The sequence below is a fragment of the Calonectris borealis genome, chromosome 26 (genome assembly GCF_964195595.1).
Source record: "Calonectris borealis chromosome 26, bCalBor7.hap1.2, whole genome shotgun sequence".
Taxonomy (NCBI): Eukaryota; Metazoa; Chordata; class Aves; order Procellariiformes; family Procellariidae; genus Calonectris; species Calonectris borealis.
This window is the reverse complement of record NC_134337.1, coordinates 5,753,610-5,776,758: the sequence shown is the minus strand read 5'-3', so window position 1 is coordinate 5,776,758 and position 23,149 is coordinate 5,753,610. Positions and strand designations below refer to the sequence as shown.

General features: G+C 54.8%; 1 protein-coding gene across 2 annotated transcripts; it reads right to left on the bottom strand.

Moving 5' to 3' along the window:
* Positions 1-8,375: 8,375 nt before the first annotated feature.
* CDK18 (cyclin dependent kinase 18) lies at positions 8,376-22,719 on the bottom strand. 2 transcript variants are annotated; one of them, XM_075174491.1, is made up of 15 exons: positions 22,593-22,719; positions 15,672-15,817; positions 15,176-15,301; positions 12,999-13,055; positions 12,638-12,752; positions 12,388-12,482; positions 12,220-12,282; positions 11,698-11,821; positions 11,490-11,610; positions 11,053-11,150; positions 10,597-10,702; positions 10,337-10,379; positions 9,758-9,848; positions 9,346-9,423; positions 8,376-9,023 (listed from the first exon to the last, which is right to left on the bottom strand). In XM_075174491.1, the coding sequence occupies exons 1-15, from the start codon at positions 22,714-22,716 to the stop codon at positions 8,989-8,991; spliced, it is 1,422 nt and encodes a 473-aa protein (XP_075030592.1). In that variant the 5' UTR covers positions 22,717-22,719; the 3' UTR covers positions 8,376-8,988. The 2 variants fall into 2 exon arrangements, with proteins under 2 accessions (XP_075030592.1, XP_075030591.1); XM_075174490.1 differs by having other exon boundaries at positions 15,672-15,805; positions 22,593-22,716.
* Between the last annotated feature and the right edge of the window lie 430 nt (positions 22,720-23,149).

Sequence of the window (23,149 nt, the reverse complement as noted above, 5' to 3'; positions counted from 1 at the left end):
CACTCTTTCCAGGCAAACCAGAATCGATGGAGCTCAGCCATGACAGAGGGCTGGCTCCAGGCCTGCACACCAGGTCCCTTCCCCTGCCAGCGGAGCCCGCACACGTACTCACGCATCCTGTGACCCGTGCCTCAGGAATGCTGCTCCGGGGCTTGTAGGTGCCCATTTCCACCTGAACATAGCTTAATGTTTAGCTAATCCAAATTGCATCCGAGTCCTTGTTCTTCCCTGTCCGTGGCATCTGCTGGAATCTTCCCAGGGTAAGGAGAACAGGATCACACCCTCTTCCACCAACAAAGCAAACAAAGTGACTATGGGCTGCAGCAGAGAACAGGTGGGAAATAAACCCCTGATTGCCCTGAAGAGAGAACTCCTGCGGCTGTCCTGCACCTGCACCCGAAACCATTAAGCAATCAAAGAACCAGCTGAGCTGCCTGGAGGGACGGAGCAATGTTGTTATCCTGTTGTACTGATGGGGAAACCGAGGGCCAGAAAGGAATGAAGCGATTTGCTCACGGACACAGAGTGAGTCAACAGCATAGCCGGAAATCGGGTTTTATCATTACATGATAAACCATCTTCCTTAATAGCCTGGATGGCAGGATGGAGAGGAGGGGGAGGCTGATGCACAGGCCTGTGAGCCACAGCCTCAGGCTCTCCCTGCCCTGCAATACCTGGCTTTGAAAGGCCACACCACTGCAGAATACCTTTGCTTCTCTTTCCCCATTCATAAGTGGGAACAAAACAGCCCGAGGGAGGAAGGATTGTGACAGTAAAGGCCCTTCCATCAAAATGCTGCTGGGAAGGTCATCTCCCATCGCTCTTTGTCCATACATCTCCTTATGCATGGAGCTGGAGTTACTTGATGAAACAGAAGATCCTTATCTTCCATACACCGGGTGCCACGCCCCAAGAAAAGGACTGATGGGGCTTTACCCGTGGTTCATCTGGACCACATTCTTGACTTCAATATTGATCTTAGTTCTCCCTTTACCGGACAGGGGTCAGGAGACCTGCACTCTACTCCTGGCTTCCATTACTGCATCACCATCACTTGATAGCATCAGCTCTGTGGGCCTTGACTTCCCCAATAAAATGGCTGAGCAAAGCTTTCCCACCTTTGCATCCACTCCCAGATGAAAAGGCAGCATCCAGGCACCAGAGGTTACAAATGTAAGTACAACCCCTACCCCAACTACAACAGCTGACCCCACTTTGCTAAGCAATGGCCTAAATGCCAGTCCACTTGCTTCCAGGAATATCAGGCCATTTCATCACGCATAACACAAATCATGCAAGATATGCTTGCAAATAAGAAACGAAGCGTAGGTGGGTTAGTCAGCATAAGAACACACAGATCCTTTCTGGCTCCACGTACTGAAGCCCAGATCTTCAGAGGTAGCTCATAAAAATGCAAGCCACAGGACTATGAGTATATGCAACACCAGAATTAGCTTCACGAGGAGGCACTTCAGGCTGTTTTTCAAACTGAAATCAATGTTGTACTTGCAATGAATTAAACACCCACATTTTTTGCACTTGCTGCAAACTGCAGAGTGAAATAATGAATGAAGGAATAGCAGAGCAGCACAATTACAGACAGCAGCGTCAGTTGGTGCATGCCATTGCTGCTGAAAAAGATCCCACAAGATCCCATTTGAGAAACATGTTCCTTTTGCTTCCTGTGCCCTCGCACGTTTTTCCTTGGGCAGCAAGAGGCACAGCAGGATTTTTTCACATAATATCAGTTAATCTTTGCAGCCAGTGGAGCAATTACTTCTTTAACATGACCAGTCCTGCTCTGCAGTGACTGCTCTGTAGAGCTTCAACCCAGAAGCCAGATTTTGTTCAGATTTGCTGTTGTGATGCTGGCATCACTTGTCTTAGCCCAGTCTCAACCATTGGGAAAATTCAATTCTGGTAATAGGTTTTCTAAAGGTTTCCTTGGGGCGGAACCAGCTGAGGCCCCACGGGTGGGCTTGGGACAGCAGGCGCCCGGGGACAGGCTCCTGCCAGTGTTTGGGTTGGCAGCTGTGGCCAAGGGCCTGGGGCTGAGATACCGTCGAACAGTTTTCCCCGTCCCCCTTTTGCAAGAGACCACAAAGGGCAAATCTGGGCTGACACCCTCAGAAACCCCAACACGTTATCCCAGCAACCACGCGTGCCGGTGTGATGGGCCGAAGAGCCGCATGCGCATTTGGAGACGGGAGCACCGATGTCTTTCAACAGCTGTAACTCAGCCCAAAAACCCACCACCAAGCAAGCTTGAGCAGATAAGAAAATAACCACCCTGAATCACTGAACCTTACTGAGAAAAGATGTGATGCGTCTTACAACATAGGGTAAACTCTCCATACGATGGGTTGAATTATTCTAGGCTGCATGTAAGGTGCTCCGCAATGCAGCACGAAGGGGCCGGGCAGCTGGAACGGCAGCACACGAGAGAGGTGTTCACCTCATGTATTTTGGGGTCAAGAGTTTCAAAACACGCCGTGTGATTTGGCAAGCTTGGCTCCACTTCTAGGTCAAACATTAGCCTGAGATCTTGGCCCGGTTATTACAGATCCTGTAACACTTGTCTAAAAGGAGGAAGCGCTCACCTACACGTTTCCCTACCACCCAACTGAAATAATTCACACACCCACTCCAATTTAGCTGGAATCAATGTGCTTCCTCCTTTACTGCACTAAAACTGCGGCAGAGGAGGGTGGGCTGCAACGAAACGACCAGGCTGAGCCTCCCGAAACGGACCTGTAACTTAATGACACACAAATAATCTCGTTGAGGACAGCAGGTATCGTCCCCGCTTTGCAGATAATGCTGAGAGACCCAGGGAGCGATGGGTGACCTGGCTTGAGCATCCTTGTGAGGCAGAGGGACCCACCTGAGGAACACGGAGCGGGGAGGTCACGGCTATTTGGGCAGCGGGGAACATCCAGATGCCGGTTGGGTCCGCGGGCGGAGGATGCGGGCTGGGGCCGCTCGGCGGCATTCCCCCCGGACCCAGCGCCGGCAGCTGCCGCCGCCCGAGACTGGAGGAATGAGAGCGGCAGATGGAGGAACTGGTTTGGCAAACAGCTTGTTACTGGGGATCTGCCCACGCCAGTGCCTGAACGTGACTCAGGCAGGCTGGGCGCTGGCTGGAGGTGCAGCCCGGGGAGGGGGATGAAGGGCATTGCCCCCTTCCCTAAACCAGCCGCCCATCGTCCGTGGGCTCACACCACAGGTCTGGCCCCAAAGACCCCACAGGTTCCCCCGTACTTCATCTCTGGCTCTTGCCGGGTCCCCCAGACCCGGGTGGCTGCAGCTTCTCTTCAGCACCGATGGGTCAGAGAGCAGGAATATGTAAAGGGGATTGTCGTGCTGAATATGCTCTGGTCTCGGGGAGACTTTTAGCTGCTGGAGCTCCAGGAAACAGGGCTCCCCTGTCCCTTGCCCAGCTCTGCCCTTCAGTTGCTTTGCAACCATGGGCTGGGCATGTCAGCTCTGTGCTTTATTTGCCTGATAGGCTTATGGCAATATTTGTTTAGGGCCTTAGGATCCATGCAAGGGACCACAGAACATTTTCTTATTGCACACAAGTTTCTGAGGTCTTGTGTTTCAATTCCCTGCAAAGGTCAGGTACTGGGAAACTCCTTTTGCACTAAGTCTGTGTCTGGGAGTTTACTACAGCCAGCAGAAAAATGCCCTGCTAGCAGGCGTGACAACGAAAGGCGTCCTGGAGCCGCACCGAAAGCAGCTGTGGGGAATGACTCTGTGGGACGGCATGGCACGGCACGGCACGGCACGCCTCGGCACGGCACGACTCGGCACGGCACGGCACGGCACGGCTCGGCACGGCACGGCTCGGCACGGCACGGCACGCTCCCTGCCGCGGTCCGGCTGCCTGCCTCCCCTGCACACCCACCACGGAGCAACTCACCGCTCGGGAGCCTGCCAAGGGACCTGCGCGCCTGAGACATCAGTGCTACCTAGCTGAAATTCAAAAACAAAGCGGATCCTTCTCCTACCAAAAAAAGAGAAAAGAGAAAAATTATATCCTGTACAAAACTATCCTGTGTTCAATAAAGTTTATTGTCCAATCTTGGCTTTGGAGCATTCACAATACAACTGTAATATAAGCCTTAGCAAGAAAATGAGCACATCCACAAAATAGTCCATGTCACATCTGAAATACAAAAATTGAAATATTCTTATAAAACATTCAGACACAAGATTGATAGATGGATACAATCTTTTATTCTTTTTTTTTTTTTTTTGTACCTTTCCATTTATTCCAGAAAAACTTTCTATAAAAAAATCATTGCTTCTTTTGGAATAAATCTTTAAAATCATTTCTTTTAAAATGCAGCTTTTGTTTGTACAACACTAGTTAAATATATTATTGGTATTCTGCAAATGAATCACACCAGAGAACATTCACAGTATGTGTATCCTGGCTGCTTGGATCTATTTTTCCTGCTGTAGGACAAGCATGATGCTGAGGATGGAAGAAGGCAATGAAGAAACCAGAAAGTGGGTTTCATAGTATTTGTGCCTAGGCATGGCTAGTGGGGAACGCTAAGGGGCCATCCAAAGGCATTTCTTACAGGACTCAAGCGTACAGAAGGACAGCGGTGCGGCACGGCTGGAGCAGCACGCTCAGGCAGAGATCCCCAGCTCTTGGCAGGCGAGATCTCGTCACTTTTAACCTCAGGTATTTCAGGATCAAGACCCGATGGCCCTTGCAGGACCCGCTCAGCCATCGCCGGCTCCGCGCTCCGAGCAAACCCGGGCTTGCGTGGCTGCAGACGCCGGATTTACGCTGGTGAAAGCAGAGTTTGGCCACGAAAGGCCGGGCAGGCTCCCACCCCCAGCTCCGGTCCCTTCCCCACGCCCTGGGACACACACACTGAACCTTTCACATCGCTCAGTCGGCGGGTCAGGCTGTTTCTCTGTTTCCCCACCTGCCTGTTCCTAGCCTGCTCCCGGGAGCTCTGGGCTCCCGTTTTATGCCAGCCTAACTTCTGACTGAAGATAAGTCCTGGGAAAAAACCAAACAAAACATTGAGAAGCTTGGGAAAATGGCCTTCCAATTACTTTTTTTTTCATCATGTGTAAGGGAGAGGAAAAAATCCACTTATTTTGTCCTTAGTCTCCAAGATACAATGTAGTTTTGTTATTTAAAATCTTAACATAGATCTGGCAATGGGCTGGGCCAGGAAAGGCGTGTGCATGTGTATGTGGAGAGGGTGAAATTAAATGGCTCTGCCTCTAAGTTTTATTGTTGTCCCATAGCACTTTTTTTTTTACTTTACACATTATTTACTTACATTTCTTTAACCAGCTATCAGCTGGAGAGACGAAAGAATACAGCCTTTCCTGGGGGCCCAGCCAAAACTCCATTTTCCACCAGAACTGGTAAAAAAAATATTGCAAGAAAAATGTCTGGAAGACAAAGAAACAGTTTCCTTTTGTCAAAACTCCCCATCTGCGAGGAGTGCCAGCCACTCCGCAAAGCGGTGGATGGGAGAACCCACAAAATGAAAAAAATGCTGGAGAGCCACAGACATTCCCAGCATTTTCATTAGCGCTACTTTAAAAATCCAACTTGGGAGCCGGCTGGCGCTCCAAAAGCTGGGGAAAGCCTGCGCGGGGATGAGCTGCCGGAGCAGGCGGGGAGCGATGCCATCGGCACCGGGAGCCCCGCTGCAGATTTCCTCCCCTTGCGTGCAGGGAGGAGCGGGGCACCGCTCTGCCCAGGGCCTTTATAAACCGGGACATCCGAGGGATCTTGGTCCTCATAAACCCAGCCAGACCCCGCGGTCCTCAGAGGGACCGTAACTCTATCCAGGAGATGGAGAAGGGGGATTTGGCTCCGGGCTCTAATCGCTGCCAACCTGCAACTCCTTTTCTTTGCAGCCGGGAAGGCTTTGGCGGGCAGCGTGCCATGGGAGATCAGACGCTCGGGGCTCTGCCAGCCGACACGTGCAAGTGCAGCAGCGACGGGAGCTTGTAAATCAAACCTTGCTCAGCGGGGCACCAAATATTTACACACACTATCACCCTCCTGAATAGGAATCAAATATCCACTCAATGTGGTGGAACAAAAGGGGTTATCTCAAATTCAGGCTGTTAGCGCACAAGGCTAATAAATAATAGTGTCTCCTTTTGGAGGATTTGTAGGAGGAAAGGCAAAGGCTACGAAAGAATAAACAGCAGCTAACAGGCCCTTTGTCTTCGCTATCTGATCCCGGGTAAAGCAGTCCTGTCTACATGGTCATTGCTAGGTCTTTTCCCCAATGTTTCTCCCCAGCAGTTTCTGTAGGTGACCTCGACCTTCAGCAGGAATACCTCTCTTATGGGGGGGAGCTGAGACCACACCAATCTGGTGGTCTGGTGTGGTCTGCCTCCGTCCTCCCAGTAAGAAAGCACGACGGCTCAGCTGGGCACCCTATGCCCCAGCAAGCTTTATGGTCAAGGCAATCTCAGTGCACGGGGATGGTAACGCCAAGCAAGAAAACTGCACAAAGACAGATCAAACATGTCCTGAATGGGCTTCCCAAGGGGGTTCCTGCTCTCCCTGGTCCAGTCCGCGCTCGCAGACCGCAGGGAGGGCTCTGTTCCCCCGGGCACGCCAGCACTTTTCACCCCATGTACCTGAAGGTGCTGCCGCAGGGGCACGGGAGACGCTGCGTCCGTGAGCCGGCCTGCCTGCCGAGCTGCTAATTCCTGAGGGGAGCTGGCTGCCCTGGGAAGTGCAAGTCTGCACCACAGCTCCCTGCCATGCCAAGGAAATTCCTTATAAAAATGCCTTTGTGAAAGAAAAGATGACAGTGTAAGAGTTCAGACTTACTCCAGCCAACACCTCCCTTTGTGAACCTCCCTACTGAAAAGCCCCATGCAGCAGGAGCCGGTGTAGGAAACCAGGCAAAACACTGCCCTGACATCAGGGTGAAATGCGTCACTGGTGGCTGATGGCTATTCATGCTCTTCCCTATCAAATGGAAACAATTAATGAACTATTCAGCCTGCTGTATGCTGGACATACCGAGAAGGGAACTGAGCAGGGATGGGCAAACCTCAAACAATGCAGACGTCTGGATGCTTGTCTAGGACAAACCCGAATTAACAGCTTTGGTCTGATGGGGGAAGCTCAGAGGGCGCATCGCATCAAGCACTGGCACAGGGAGGAGTCACCCCAGAAGCTTTGGGGAGCTCCAGGGTCTCCTCATTTATCCTCACGCTTTGCATTTTCTGAGGATCACAGAAGAAATGCTGCACAGCAAAGCAGAAAACAGAGCCCTCACCCCTGGCTCGATGGGGAAACAGCGGCATGGAGAGTTACCGTCCCCTGAGCAATGCCTCCCAGGATGGGAGCATGACGGGTCAGGACATCAGCATGTCCTGCCAGTCCCAGTGCCAGGTGACAGTCCCAGCGCCTGCCAAGTCCAGAGTCTCCTGGCCACATCCATGGGCTGGAGGACCGGTAGGCGAGAGGACTCGTCATCCAGGACAGCCAAGAAAAGGATGTGAATATTACACAGTAGAGAGACTTCTTGCAACGCTCACACACTTGAAGACATTTCATGCTGTTTGCAGGCTGTGGGGGAGAGGTGCAGCAGGGCCTCTTCACTCAGGATGGATTTGGCACGTTCCTGAAGTGTACGGAGGGGAAAATGCACCGGGAGCAGTCCTCGGCCAGCAAAGCACGCTCAGATCTAAGCACGCACCTCAGGCCCACGGCATCGATCTGAGTCAGGGCTGGTATGATCTGGCGTTGGCTACAAACGTAGAGGCCAGGCGACGAGGTTTGAGGGATGATTTGCTTCTCTCCAGATCTATTTCTGGTCCCCACAGCTGAGCTGTGGGAGGTTTGGCACCTCTCCCCCTTCCTCCGGGTAGAAATGCACTGAGGTGGGTGTGTGCAACACTTTGGTACGGAGAGGCTGTGCGGCTCGGGCTCTGCCACGTCGCGGGGGCTCAGCGACGGGACGGGGGGAGATGCGCTCCCGAGATGCCGGGTGGGAACTGCGTCCTGCCCCTTGTGACGATGGCAGAGAGGGTCGGCGGGCAGCAGGCTCGGCGATGAGAACGGGGCTGCTCCATCGGTGCCTGGGGAAGGCTGGCCGAAGGGCTCGGTGCAGCAACGAGAGGCAGCACGGAGCCGTTGCTCGTTTGGCCCCGCTTCTGCACAGCTCTACCAGCAGGTACCTGCACCCCGGGCGGGCTAAGCCAGCCCTTGCTCTCAGCTCAGGACATCGCTGGGGAGCAGCCAGCTGAACTTGGAAACGCAATGGTGGCAAGGAGGGGGAGATGCTGGAGGAAGCAATGGGAAGCCCCCTCCTCCCAGTGCTCCATCCTTGTCAGGATTCAGGTACCAAAGATGGGGAGAGAAAAAGAGGTTTTGTAGGCAGAGGCAAGGGCAAATAAGGGAGGGCTGCCCTGGTTTTTGTGCTTCAGGCGCAGTCTCTCCAGTGCCAGGCTGGGTCATGCCTCCGACTCGTAACGTGGCTGCAAAGTGTCTCCCCAAGAAATAGGGGGTGCAGAGCAGGCTGTCTGAGCAAAGGTACGTTTTCAGAAATGCCTGCCTGGGCCAAACGCCACGATCCACAGCCCAGCTTTGGAGATACGACCCCCTGCTCCTAAAACCTCCCCGTGCCCAGCTCACCCCCCGAGGGCAGCGAGCCGTTCCCTGGGGCAGCACGCGATCCTGCGCTCCGGGCAATGCCCAGGGCCGCTCCTCACTAGAGCACCGGCACAGAGGGTGGCAGCTCACGTCTGATGGGGGCAACATGAAAATAAGAGGGGAAAAAGGCCACAGGTCCATCAACAGCAGCTGCTAGGGGCTGTGGTTGTGGGGACAGGCAGAGGAGAGCCTGCAGCCAAGGGCGCTTCATCGTCCTGCTCGAGTCAGTAATTCTGCAGTGGGTCAGGTGGGAGCGTGTTGTCATCTCCTTTCTCAGTGTTTTGATCTCCATGGTGACAAGGGGAACACGAGATCCGAGTTTAAAATATACTCTGCCGCCTGTTCTTCCCTCGGGCTGAGGAAGAGAGAGAGAGATGGGTCAGGGAGGTCAGACGGCGAGCGGCGCTTTGCAGAGAAGCTGAGCTCTGCGCTGCTCCTGGTTAGGAGGTTACAAGCCCACGGCATTCACAGAGGAGGCAGCTGCGCCTCAGGGCACCTAGATGTGACTTTGGTACCACGGTAGGTGACAACCAAGGATGCCCCAGGGGTAACTTGTGGACTAAAGCAGGGAGTAGGTTTGGCTTTTTCCTATGCGGGACCCACTGGGGGTAACCCCAGTGCCAGCGCAGTCCGTGGCACCATCTGGGAGAGGTCAGCATGATTTTCTCCAGTCCTACCTGACTGCTGAAAGGCTGAGCCTCGGTAGCCAGGGTCCTTTTGAAGCTGGATCTCCTTCAGGGAGAAGATGGAGACGTCTAGGCAGAGGGGGCAGAGAGAGAGACGTCAGTCCAGCTGGCTGAGCCAGCAGCGGTCTGCAAACCCGGAGCCAGGAGGGAGGGAGTGCCCAAGTGCAGCACTGCACCTCATCAGAGCTTTTCTCTCACACTTACTCCTACACCATATTTTCCTACCCAAATTGTTTCTTGCTCTCGCAGCCACCAAGCTCCCACCCCACTCTGCTGCAGGAGCACCTCTGAGTGAGCAAAGACAAGAGGCATCTGAAGAAACCTGGCTGCAAACCTCCACCCTCGGGCTGCACAGAAGCTCTTTGCTCCACATCCCCCAGGCAAGAGGACAGCGTGCACTTACTGTCGGGCAGGAGGTGCACCCGCTCTCCCAGGCTCTTGAAGTAAGCGTGCCGCAGGGCTGCCTCCGCCGAAATCCGGCCTTTGGCTTCGTACTGCACAAAGCCCCAGAGAAAGGCGATTACACACAGTCTGCACGTGCGAGACGGCACCGAGGCCCCGTACAGGATGTGTGCACATCTGTGCACCTACGCACATGTAAGTGCCCAAGCAATTTCATATGCTGCCTGGGTGACAGCGTGTCCAAACACTGTGCACACCATGGCAATTACCCATTTGCATGTGCACAAGGGACAGCACCCACTGTGTGACCGTAGGAGTGCACCGGCCATGTCGTACCTTATGGATCGTCAGGTTCGTATCCTCACTTGTGTGTGAGAGGACACAGGGTGAAGGATGGTTCACCGTCCCTAATGGGAGGTGGTTTGGGATAGCATCTACAAGGCCATAGCTGTGGGGCTATGCCTTATTCTGCAGTCACAGCTCCTCTCCTGCCTGGCTCCAAAATCAGTGTGAGGGCAGCCAGAGCACCTTCACCTCAGCAAATCCCTTTGCCATCCACCTGGACTGCTCTACCACTCACCAGAAGGAGGTTCATCAGCAAGTCAATGCCTTCTGAGTCCAGCCTGAGAGAAGGAGGAAATAAGAAACGGAGCATTATTGCACCCAGGAGACATTGCAATAGTCAATGCAAGGGACAAGTGGCAGCTGGGACCTCCAATGCACAGCTGCATTCAGAAGCTGCCAGCACCACAAGGAGGAAATGAAACTGGTCTCCCCACGCTCCCGTTTACAACCAGTGCAAGCCCACCACGCCTTATGTATCCCTGCTCAAGGAGGTACCTTGGGGCGTGATTTATTAACGGCTGGGCTCGGTACTGCGTGAAATTGTAAGCCTTAAACTCCTCGTTGGATGTTATTCCAGGCCAGGTGTCTTCTGTTGGGGTTCCTGAGAGGGGGAGAGAGGGAAACCTGTCATGTGCATTTGGTGCAGAGAGAAGAGCCTCACGCATGCGAGTGCCAGCGTCCTGCCCAGGAGAGAGGATACGAATTTCCCCAGCAGGCTGGGACTCGCCCGCGCATCCCACGGGGCAGCTGGCGAGGAGCTCCTCGCCCTCACACCTCTGCTGCCTGCAAGCCTGGAGGGGGGCTGCAGGCAGCCTCTGCCCACGCCTGCCCACGCCACCGCAAGGCTTTGCCAGCGGGCTCCCTCCAGGCTCCTGAGGCTGCGCTTCGTCACCGCTCCTGCAGTCAGCCACTGCCCTCGCGTGGGGATTTGGGAGACAGCAGAAGACTCACCCAGCAGCCTGAAGATCAAATGCAGCTCTTCTTTCACCGTGGAGCCAGGGAACATGGGCCGTCCGGTGACCATCTCGTAGTGGATGCACCCAACACCCCTAGAGCAGCAGCAGAGGCTCTGGGATTAGTGACGGAGAAGCCCTGTGGACACCCCACCACCCTTGGCCAGGACCGAGGTTCCTGGAGAGGGAAATGAGCTCCAGGAGCTGCGTCACCTCTCTGCCACAGGTAACCACTCACCCCTGATGAGGACAGCATGCTCCAAAGACCCTGAGCCCCAGGGGACACAGAAAACAGCACGGCCTCTGGGAGAGCCCACCACCCTCTGGTGTAACCAACGCTGTGGGCACATACGGTGCTGCACTGGCAGACAGATGGAAATGCCCGACCCAGCGTCTCGGAGAGCCCAGGAAGCTCAGTTTGGAGCTGTGACTCACCACATGTCAATGGGTGTGGAATATTCGGTAGATCCCAGCAGGACGTCGGGGGGCCGGTACCACAGCGTGACCACCTCATTGGAATACGTTTTCGTAGGGACTGACTTGGCTCTGGCTAGTCCTGAGGATGAAAGGGATGGGCATCAAGGAGCTGCACCTAGCTGCACCTCCTTGCAATGCTGCAGCTTCCCCAGAGAGGCCCACCTACCAAAGTCAGCCAGCTTGAGCTCTCCTCTCTCGTTGATGAGCAGGTTCTGGGGTTTGAGGTCTCGGTGCAGGATCTTTCTCCCATGACAGTAAGCCAGACCACGCAGCAGCTGGAACATGAAGATCTGTGGGGAGGAGAAGGGGTTTGCATTTAGCACAGGGACACGCGCACCAAAAGTGAGTCTGTCTCAAGGGCTCTCAAACTCATGCTCAGGAAAGACCCCTCGAAGCTGGCCTGGGGTGGGACGCACTGTAGACAAGTGTTCAGGCCCATCACCAGCAATCCAGAAAAGGGGATGAACAAAGTCCGCATGCACAGAAGTTTTATTTAGGGTGGCAATGACTGAAGAAATACTGGTGGAGCATCAGAGCAAGCTGAAAAAGGTCAAAGAAGAGTAAGAAGGCTGAACTGAAGAGGGAAGGGGTATCCAGCCTCACCCAGCCCTGCAACACCCTAGACTGCACTCAGGGTGAGCTCCCCGCTTGTGGGGAGAGGCAGGGGTCCCAGGCAGCACCCTCTTACCTTCACGTTGTGCACGCTCATCAGGTTCCCACAGTTATCAAGGTACTGCTTGAGGTCATTGTCCTGCAACGAGAAGCACAGTCAGCCTGTCCTTCCCTCGGCGCCCATCACCCACCCGCAGAAAGGCAGCCGGCCCCCCGTTCCCACAGAAAGCCCCCCTAGACCTACCAGGTACTCAAAGACGAGGGTGAGGGAGCGCTCTGTGTGGATGATGTCGTGCAGGGTGACGATGTTGGCGTGTTTCAGGTTCTTCAGCAGCGACACTGCAAGGACAGGAGACGGCAGGTTGGGGCAGCAGGACCTGGGACTGTCCTTTGCGTGACTGCAGGTACACGGGTCCACCTGCACCACCCGTCCCGAATCCACTGTGACCCGGCTCCTGAGGGCTGCCACGGAGAAAAGCCCCTCCTGCCCTCACCTTCCCGTATGGCCGTGCAAGGTGCCCCTTCCTCGTGCTCCAGGCGGATTTCCTTCAGGGCAACCAGGTTTTCGGTCAGCTTGCTGCGTCCCTTGAAGACAGTGGCGTAAGTGCCCTGGATGGGGAGAGAGAAAATACAAGCCGTGCAGACCATTTACCAGGGTGGCACAACACTGATATACTTCGTAACATTTGGAGGAAGGATCATTTGAAGCTACAGGGCCAAGTCTGAAGTCCACAGAAAGACTTGGTCTAAAAATTGCTAGATATTGAAGAAATTTAGCTACAGCCTGCCCTTTGCACTTCAAGCTGCCCTTCTAACTTAATTTAAATCCTTACAGGGGTTTCATAGTCTACTCACCTCTCCCAGTTTGTCCAGTTTAACATAGGTTTCCAGCTTCCCAAACCCAATATCTGACTGTAAGAGAGAAAGGAAAACATCACTGGGAGGGATCTCCTCCAGAGATGGCTTCACCTCCGGGGGAAGGTCAAGGACACCGGACAGTAACAGCTTTGGGGGCAGATCAATCAAGGCAGGTGTTTGCATGCAGAAGCCCAGCTGATCTAAGTACTTTCCTGGAGAATCCCTGCAGGTGACCAGGCAATCAATCAGAAAACCTTCACAACCGAATGGCTGCTTAAGCAAAATGGATGGCACCTGCATCCCGTACCCCAGGGCGCCGCAGCCTGCACCACTGCCCCTTCCCGCTGCCACCCCCGCCATTCCCTTCTCCTCTCACCCACCACCCTGACACGCCACCAGCAGCGGCCGAGTCCGACAGGAGCTGTGATTTGCAAAGAGCCGATGCCCTTTCTATGGGAGAAGCCTCATGGGATCCTGCTGCCGATGCCCAGCCCTCTTCTTGAGTGCTTTCCTACGTCCTGGTCTTTACTGTGACTCCGTTCATTTCTCTGTGTGCTGTTCAAATCAAGCGTGAAAGGGACATCTTCCCATTTGGAACAGTAACTCTTTAACGTATTGCTGAGACCTGTTCTCGTGCACCCAGTGAAAGAAGGGCAACCACTGCAAGGGCACAGATTTAGGTGTCACTCCTAGCAGACCCCTGAAATTGCAGTTTTCTGTGGGGACAGAGATACCTCCTCGGTCAGTTTGGATTATCTGTGTGCCAGGGCAGGGGATGGTTCCCAGCACAACAGGGCCCAGGGCTCCTTTATGTCACTGCTCCTGTGTCATTCTCCCACAGAATACGTTTGCATCGGTGTGGTCCCAGGCCAGCAGCCAGCTCTGACTCCAGCCCAGCCAAAGGCCCCCCAGGCCAGCAGCGCTGCCCCCTCTCCTGAGCCAAGGGCTCATGCCATACCGCTCGCCATCAGCAGATGGAGCTGGACGGACAGCTGTCAATCAGGAGGTAAAGACACGGGCTGTGCAGGGGAAGAGTCCCCTGGGGGAGGCACTGAAGGAGCCCCCGGCACTGTGCCCAGGGCTCTGCCTGTAGAACCAGCAGCCCCAGGTCCGGGGTGCTCTCGCAGCCTCCCCTGCGCACCAGATCTGCCCCACGAGAAGGCTTTTTCCTTGCAACAGGCACTGACCAGACCACCAAGCTCTCACAAGCTGCCACATGCAGCGGGGAAACTGCTTTCTTGCTCACGCAGGCTGGATTTGGACCGGCAAACCCTAGGGGAACATAGCGGGCTTTTTACTCCCATTTTGGCTTCCCCAAACCGTCTGTGTACCCTGGGAACAGACGTGTCCTGAGCAGGGAGTGGCTGCTGCAGTCTGAGGTGCTGTACATCCCCCAGAGCCACACTGCGAGTTTTGCGGGGGCATGCCTTATTCATGGAGGGGACCATGAATATTAATGGCATGTTGTTCTGGCTGTGTTTATTTTATTGATTAGACAGAACAGGCAGGTAAATGCAAGCTTTCCTTTTCTCTTGCCCCCCCGAATAGGCATGCCAGCTCTGAAGAGGCCTGCTGAGACCTCGCTGTTGTATCTGTATAGCACTGAGCACTCCCGGGCAGCAGGACACATGCTTGCACATTTGTAAAGAGGGCACCGGGTTTTTGCTCCTACATATGCTGCTGCTCTGCAGTAAAGAAACTGAAATGCCAACACTAATGCAAAGGCTAATTCATTATTTATCAGCATTTGCATTTCAACTAGCAGAGGCTCCACTACTTGCTAAACCGCAGGAGGCTTTCCACCTCCTCCCCTTTGGAAGGAGCTAGGCCAAGAGGGAAGTCAGGTATGTGCAGAGGTGAGTGAAGGAATGTGCAGGCCTGGGGATTTGCACAGCAGCATGCAGATGTGCATGTGTAGGAGTGAGACGGGGGAAGAGACGCATATGTGCGTGGTGGGGGGAATGTGTACTGCTGGGAGTGTGCAGAAAGGGATTTGCATGCGCAGGGATGTGTGTGTGTACCTCCATGACACACAGGCTGTACAAGGGAGCTTACACCGCAGGGCATGACTGCATGGGTGGGTGGCAATCAGCGCATGCATCTGCTGGCTGGGACTTGTATGCATGAAGTGAGATGCCGTGCCTCTGCTGCTCGCTCTGCACGGGGAGACTTACGAGGGAAGCCCGTCGGGACATCCTGCTGAGGGGCTTGGGGAACTCTGGGCTCTCCGTCTGCAGCTTCTGCAAGAACTCGGGGGGCAGGCGGATGTCCATGGGCAGGGAGAGACGCTTGCTGACATCCTGCGGAGAGGGCCAGAAGAGCGGCTGATGAATGCATCTGATAAAAGGAGGACTGTACAGAGACAATCAAGGGGAAGTGCTCTCTAACTACAGCTGGTATTAATGCCGACGCAATGGGTGCAAGCATCTGCGGGACCCTTAGTCAAAGGAAAAGGGAAGGTGTGCATGCATGCGTGTGCATGAGGATGTGCACTGGGCTTTGTCAGGTACCACGGGAGTCATGTTGCGTGCACCCAAGAGGATGTCAGGGCTTGTGTCTGAGACTGCCAGGTCCCCACGAATCAAACACCGGCTCTTCCAGCCAGCAGGCAGGTGACAACCAGAACTTGCCACGTCCCTCCTGCCCGCTCCAGCCTGCAGCAGTACTTGCCTCCATGGAGAAGCGACGCTGGTTGTTGTTGCGGTAGCGCACGGCCATCGGGGACTGGCCTTCCACCTCGGAGGGGGAGATGGGGCTGGTGTCTGCTCGGAAGTCCCTGCCCAGGTGTCCCAGCTGCAGGTGCCCTTGAGCCAGGTCTGAGGACAAAGAGAAAGGACAGTGAGCTGCTGGAGTGGTAGCAGAAGTGCCAAGGCCCAAGGCTCTTGCTTTGGAGAAAAGAGAGTGAAAGGAGGGCAGGAAGATGCTCTGGGGCCATGGGAAAGTCATCTTCCTCCTCTATATCCAGGAGGCAGAGGGAATACCTGCTTTTTGCTCCAGACTCCCGGCCCGGCGCATCGCCACCCACACAGCTCTGCTCAGCAGCACCCCCAAAGCGCCCTTGTGCAGCCCCCTACAATGGTCTCTTTTGACAGATGGGGAGGGGGATGCAGAGAGGGCAACCGCTTCACGCCCAAGGCCACCCAGATCCCCCACATCCCAGTCCGGTGCTCAACCCGCCAAGCAGCGTCGCCAAGCAGCTCACCCCTCTGCAGCAGCACCACGGGGTTTTGCACGGGTGAGTATTCATTTAACTTCCCAGCCTTATCTTCACTAACGTCAACGTTAGACAAAACACGGTCTGCACTTTAGGAACACCTAGGTGCCTGACCGTGGCTCTGGATCCCTCTGTGCTAGGTCTGTACAAAAGCAAAACAGAAAGAGAGCCCTGCCTCTGGGGAGCTTACAAGCACGTGTACCTGATCTGCCGCAGGAACCACCAAAACTAACAGACTTCAGGGTATTTCCTCCAAGGATGGGACTGTTTCTCAGAAAGTGTTTGGGATTAAAGGCTGCAGAATCACTTATTGCAAAACAAAACACTCCAGGCTTTCCTGCCCCAACCTGCTGCACTTAGACAGACACACAGTCCTGAGAAGCACAAAAGCTCTCTTGAAAACCAAAGCAGCTCAGAAAAATAACTCTTCTCTTGGGACGCCAGGTGTGAAGCCTCACTGAGCCCAAGAAACGCTGAAAGGAGCAAGCAATCAGAACAAAATAAGCCATTGAGCTCCCTCTGGTCTCCAGTTTGAGGCTTGCACTTAAACCTCCTCACTCTGTAATTAACAGCTGGTTGGTAGGAATATTCTGGCACGCATAGACCCAGTCAGCGGCACAGCAAAACATCGACAAGTTCAACGCAGGTCGCCTGGACCCCAGCGAAGATTCACACGGATGCTGTTTCCAAGGGGCCGTTCAGAAAAAGGCAGCTCTAACTGGGTGTGCTGGGATGGGGAGAACCACCTCCCCAAGGGAGGGATGCATTTCCCTCTGGAAAGGTGTGGGGCCAAGGAGGGATGACCGTTTTGTCCCCTTCCCGGTGGCCATACAACGCTCTCCCTTCTCATCTAAACTTTGCTCCAAGTTAGCAAGGCCTCCGGGGTCCACCTGCCATGAAGCACCGGTGTCCTCCATGCATCCAGGCACCCTGCAGTTATCTCCCCAGAGCAAGCAGGAACATTGCAGGAGGGAAACTCCCCAGGGAGGACCTGTGATGTCCCAGGCTGAGCCGCTGAGCCCTGCTCCTTGCCGAGCCCTTTCCCTGAGCTGCACAGAGACAATCCCCTGCTACGCCTAATGCAGATTTCAGCGCACGGATCCCAAATGTGCTCAGGCAGCCAGCGATGATCTCATTGCTGAGGGCTGGAGAGGGGGGGCTGGCTTTCACGGGGTGGTGAGCAGGGCTGGGACCTGGCTGCAGTTTGCTCATCTGACGGATGAGAGGTGGCAGGCAAGTGACCTGGGAAAAGATGCGGTTTCGTGCCATGGTCGGTGGGGGACCAAGGGACCCGCGAGCTAAGGGACGCAGGGTGTCCTCGATAGACAGCCCACACGTAAGGGATGGGTTCAGCCCATGCCACTGGGCCTGGGAGCATCTGAAACAGTGCCAGGAGTTTTTGGGCAGACAAGCAAGAATGAGGCACAGAGTCACCCCTTCTCCCAGGACCGCTGCGGGACCCTGGTCCCTGTCCCTTTCTGGCCATCTGTCTGTGCAGGAACAGTCAGGAATCTTACCCTGAATTAACCACAGGTATAAAGTTAACATGGATCAATTAAACTGAATCAAATCTTTTTAACTTGCTCACTTCCTAAGCAAATTATCTGAAAAAAAACCGAAGGCCATTTAAAATCTGACTGAATGGAGTTCAATTAATCCACTTTAAATGATAGTTTGGGTGAATTTGTGCTGGTTCCCACAGGTAAACACGCCCAAAGACTTGGTAAAAGATGCAGCCTGTCCCTGAAAGGTGCAAACCAGTAGCACTGTGACCCTGAACCAGCAGCCCACCCAGGTTAGTGTCAATCTCTCCTCATCTACAAGAGCATCAGATGTAAAGCCAGAGGTAAGACGACAACCGGGGCATTCTAGTGCCTGCAAAGGGGAATGGGATACGCAAAGGATGTGAACGACCATATGATGGGAAAAGCATGTAAAAATACACAGAAGACTTGCAGAGATGAGGGGAAAGGTGTTTTGGCTGCCCTGGGGCCAGAGAGGGCAGGCGGGATGTGCCAGCCCAGTCCATCCTGTGTCACCGCGAGGTGCCCAGCACCCGGGGATACCCAGTCCCGCAGAGATGCTCTCGCAGGGCTGGGGTTGCCCCCGGGCTTGGAGGAACTTGCTGGGTGCTCACGGGAGGAGACGTGAAGCTGTGGGCGTGCAAACGTGAGGGCCTGTTTGACTCTGCTCAGCATTTCATGTGGATGACAGCGAGCCCTGACACTCTGCAAATAATAAGGCTGCATGGGATATCAAAGCAAATTAAAGTGAGACCGCAGACACGGCGGCTGCCTTTGACGAGCCTCCCACCTTTTTTTATAAATGTATTTAAACACTGCCTTTGCCAAAACAAGCTTTGATCTCCCAAGGAAAGGGGCCAGAACCCTTCACTGCTTGCCTGACTTACGACTTTTAATTACTTTGCTAAGTGTGAACTCTCTTCTCAAAGCTCTGTTATACTCATGAGGCAGGGCTGCACCGAGGTCTTGGATTATTCATCCTCCTTCCTCCCCCTCATCATCACTTCTTTGTGGCCTTGCACTCCAGAGGCCAGATCGGGCTCCGATTTATGCCATTGCAAACTGGGAGTTACGCAGGCTTTGCAGCCTGAATACTGAGACCTTATTTGGCCTCGGAGGACAGACCAGGCAGTGGCTGTTGTGGGGCAAAGCCTTGGCATAGATAGGAGCTGTTGCTGACTGCCACCAGCTCTTATCAAAGCAAATGGGAGACACCAAGACCTGATACCTCGGAAAATCTGGAGTATGGAGAGAAATGTGTGACTGGGGAAGCCTAGGAGGAAAGGAAGGAGCCTCCTTGCCTTCAGCCTTAACGTGAGGCTGGAGCAGCCATGGAGAAGGTTCCCCATCTCTGAGGACGTGGAGATGGTGCTGGCCTTTGTCAAGGATATCAGATATTGCAGAAAGCCCAGCCTGCGCTCTCCTTAACCCAGCAGCTTTCTTCCACCTCTGCCTCTGCAGCTGAGCTGCTGTTGTGGCCGAGGAACGGCTGCGCTGCCCAGGGCAGGGATGCTCGGCAGGGCGGAGGGGCGTCAGATGCCCCAATTCAGGCTCTGAGTGAATTAGGCTCTGACCACAGGCACCCCCTTTCCCTCTCTGCATCGTCAGACTCCATCAAGGTGACATTGCCCGTGACGGGATGTGTCCAGGCTGGAAAGCTGTTTGCTTTTCCATTTGCCAGCTCTGCTTCTCTCAGGCCTCGTTTTATCAGCCTCTGTGGGTGAGGTCATGAGAATTACGGGATGGAGAGGACAGAGCTGGGGATTTCCCACCGCACCACCAACAGACGAGGCAGGTTTCTGCCCACGAGAAGGCCTTGCCTTGTCCTGTTGCCAGAGTCAGAGCAGCTCTGCACATGCTTTTGGAGCATCTAATGAAAAGGTCTTCTGGCCTCTGCATCACCCTCCTCCCCAAGGACACGTGGAGGCACTGACAGCCACCGTCCCGTAGGATTTGCAGACTGCCTGTGAATGCTGATAACCTGTGATTTCTGATGCTGGAGGGAAAACAAAAACTGCAAGCAATTCCCTGAGGAGCTGTGTGAGGTGATGAAAGAAAAAATGATGTGCTGATCTCTGCCGTGATTAGCACTCGTTTCTGGAGCGAGCGATCACAGTGCCTGAACTGTCATGGGTCATCTGCTCACCAGGAGAGAAAAGATCACTGCAGGCAAGCCTGCCTGCCGTGCAGACAGCAGAGTCAGCCCCAGGGGCATGTTCCGAGATCCTGAGCAAGGAAGGTGAAACCTGAAGCAAAGCTTTCCCCTGTTTCATGGGGAAGAGAAGCAGCACAAGTGACTGCCATGGCTCTAGTCTCAGCTCTGCTACCAGCTTTCTGCACACCTGTAGCGAAGTCATTTTGCCTCTTTGCACCTTGATTTCTCCATCTGTAAAATGGAGGAGACCAACACCTCAGAGACAACTGCTGCTTCCCTAAAGTCAGAGCCTTCTCCAGTCCAGGCAGCTCCCACGAGGTCCAAACCTCACCACCAAACCCTGCAAAAGAACAACTTGCACATAAACATCCTTCTCATCCCCTCCAGCACCACCAAAACAATCCTGTCCCCCTACACATCTGAAGCATCGCACTCCCACATCATGCCCTAATGCCTCCTCACCCCGGGGCGCTGGGGCTCGTGCCCTCCCCAGCTCTGCCCCCCGGCACTGGTGCCTCCACCTTGCCCCTGCCGAGCCCCCACCAAGACCTCTGGGCACAGGGCTGTGGGCAAAGAGCTCCCAGTCACGAGGGGTTTATTAAACGGCCGAAGAGATGCCTCAGATAAACGTGGTTGTCAGGGCTCTCCATAAACAACAGCCACAGCCTGCAGGAGACGGAGATTAAGGGCACCGTGGAGGTGACTTCTCGGGGTTGTTTACAATCCCCAAGGGAAACTTAATCAAGAGATCTCGGGCAGGAGGGAGTGGGCTCGGGGTGGTGGGTGCGGCGGGGGCAGCGCGTTTTGCCTGTCCTGCGTGGGAGAGGGCTCGGGTGCACACTGGGAACCGTGCACCAGGGAGCAGGAGGCACCAGGGAGGGAAAGCTGTGGCAGGGGGCCAGGACGTGCCGCGTCCAGGCAGGGAGGGACGTACCGCCCGGTGGGGGCTGGCACCGGGGCGTCCCGAAGCAGCACCCGAGGAGCCGTACCCCATGGGGTGGTGCTGGCAGACCCTGAGCCCCTGGTGCTTCCCGGGTGCAGGCAGGAGGATCTCCTAATCGTACCATGTCACAGCCTAGTTCTGGTCCAGCCTCTACCCACGGGGTCGGAACACCCTCGGTCCTGGCCCCAGGCTCAGTCTGCTCTGATTTCACTCTTATTCTTTCCTGGCTACCTCAAGAGCGAGACCAAAGGCGGGGGGGCGTCAGGCAGATGCTGCATGCACTGGTTTGCCATTCAAGGGCAAAGGAAGAACCGTGACCAAAGCTTCATTAAAGCAGAAGAATGGGGAAATCGCCTCTCCAACAAAGCCTCGGTTTGCACGGCAGAGATAACGAGCCCAGGCTCAGACATCCCAGAGCAGAGGTCCCCCAAGGAAGGCAACAGCAGCAGCAGCTGTCAGTGCCCAGGACTTTCTTAGTCTTGTACCATTTTATCCCCAGAGCTTCTGCACATCTAATTAAGGGCTCAAGTCTAATTATAGCCCTCGCTGCTTGCTAGGGTGTGAGGGGAGGTGTGTGCAGGGGGGAGCAGGGAAGGAGGCCGTGAAGGGATGCTGTTCAGGGCAGCCTGGGTGTCCGGAGGGACAAGAAGAGCGTCAGGAGCTGCAGGAGTGAGGAAAGCCAGCTCTAAATCAGGTTACTGCATCTCCTCTTTCAAGCAGGTTAGCTGGCAGAGAGACGATCCCTCCCTGCTGGGGCAGATGCGAGTGCCAGGCAATTACATCATGGCCTCAGCCCCTGCTTGCAGCAAAAGTTTCTAGCAATTGTGGCTGCAGGGTGAGGGGGAAAAAAGCTTGAACGTGCCCTGAGTGGAGCTGGGGGCACCGGCACATGAACAGGCTGGCCTGTGGCAAAGCGAGTTGTTTTGGTAGGAGGCAGCAGCAAACGCATGACGTGATCGCCAGGAGCGGTTCGGCCTTGCACCCGCAGCAGCGAATTTACCCCTGGATGAATCAAGTCTAACTTTATCAGGCTTCCAAGCGCCTGCCTGTCAGCGGCTCTGCCTGCTTGTCCATGCACAGCCGCCTCGACGTGATCTGCTCCCAGTTTATGCCTCAAGCATTGCCTCTCCCTTGATATGCCCATAGCAGGAGACAGCGGAGCCTGCCCCAGCCTGCAGTGAGGCAGCTGCTCTGTTCGCAGAAGGGATGTGCCCCGTTCTGCTCACGGAGGTGTTAACCCTAAACCTCCCTGCTCCCCGGGACCTTGAAAACTGCACGCCCGGAGAAGGCTGTGGGTCCAGGAGGAAAGGACGATTCAGCGAGCCCCAGATGCTCCCCTGAACAGAGAGAGCAGCGCCTTTGGCTTGGTGGAAGTGTCAGCCTGTGGCCCTGGAGAGAGGGCTCGAAGAGCACTGCCACTTTTGGGCAGGCAGGAGGAGATCCCACGCTTTCACACTCTCTACCTTAACCACAGATGTGTCACTCCTCTCTGTTTTGTGCAAATACCTTTCCCTCCTATACGGCTTTCCTTATGCAAGTATAAATCTCTCTTCAGATCAGATTTAATGACAAGGTGTTATTAATCCTGCGGGATAGATGGGGAAAGCAACACCGACAAAGGGGCAGTAATTTTCCACACATCAACACACCCAGAGAAAGGCTGGGGGGACTGGAGTGGAGATGCTTGCTGGCAGCGCTGACCCCAGATGCTCTCGACCAGCCCCAGCACCATGGCAGGGGCCCGGGGGCTCCTTACCTTCATTCTTCCGGTTGTTGAGCTGGTTGAACTGCTCCGTGAACTCCGTCAGTGACTCCTCGATGGTCTCCGTCCGAGGAACCGAGAGTGAAAACCTCCGCTTGAAATTTTTCATCTTGTTCATTTTACCTTGTGCTGCGAGGGATGGCAGAGCCCTGCGGGGAAGGGAAGAGAGCAGGCTGAGAGGGCTGGACGATGCACGGGACTGTGGCCCCCCAGCCACACAGCTCCTGCTCTTTGCTGGCAGCACCCCGACCCGAATTTCCCCTGCTGGGGACCTGTAGGGATCCCCAGGGACATCCTCCTCTCCGAGGCACCGCTGCTGTGTCAGAGCAAAAGAGGAGCCACATGGTGACCAGGGGAATCAGGTTCCTCATGAATTTAAGAGCTGACTGTGGTCAAGAAGTGCAGGGGGCTTTTTCTGAGTTAGTCATCAGAGATGAGCCCGGGGCAGGGCTGTGCACACTGAATCACGAGTACCGACAAGGGCTGTGCCTTACAGCATCCTTGGAAACTCCAGGATTGCCTGGAACAGGGAAAAGCAGGGTAGAAATAGA

What these genes read in the sequence shown, in the direction of transcription:
- CDK18 (XM_075174491.1), bottom strand. Translation starts at nt 22,716, where the DNA reads ATGAACAAGATGAAAAATTTCAAGCGGAGGTTTTCACTCTCGGTTCCT. An exon ending in TTGCACGGCCATACGGGAAG is followed by an intron (nt 12,483 to 12,637) that starts GTGAGGGCAGGA and finishes CTGTCCTTGCAG; the next exon opens with TGTCGCTGCTGAAGAACCTG. An exon ending in TTTGATCTTCAGGCTGCTGG is followed by an intron (nt 10,703 to 11,052) that starts GTGAGTCTTCTG and finishes TCCCCCTCTCAG; the next exon opens with GAACCCCAACAGAAGACACC.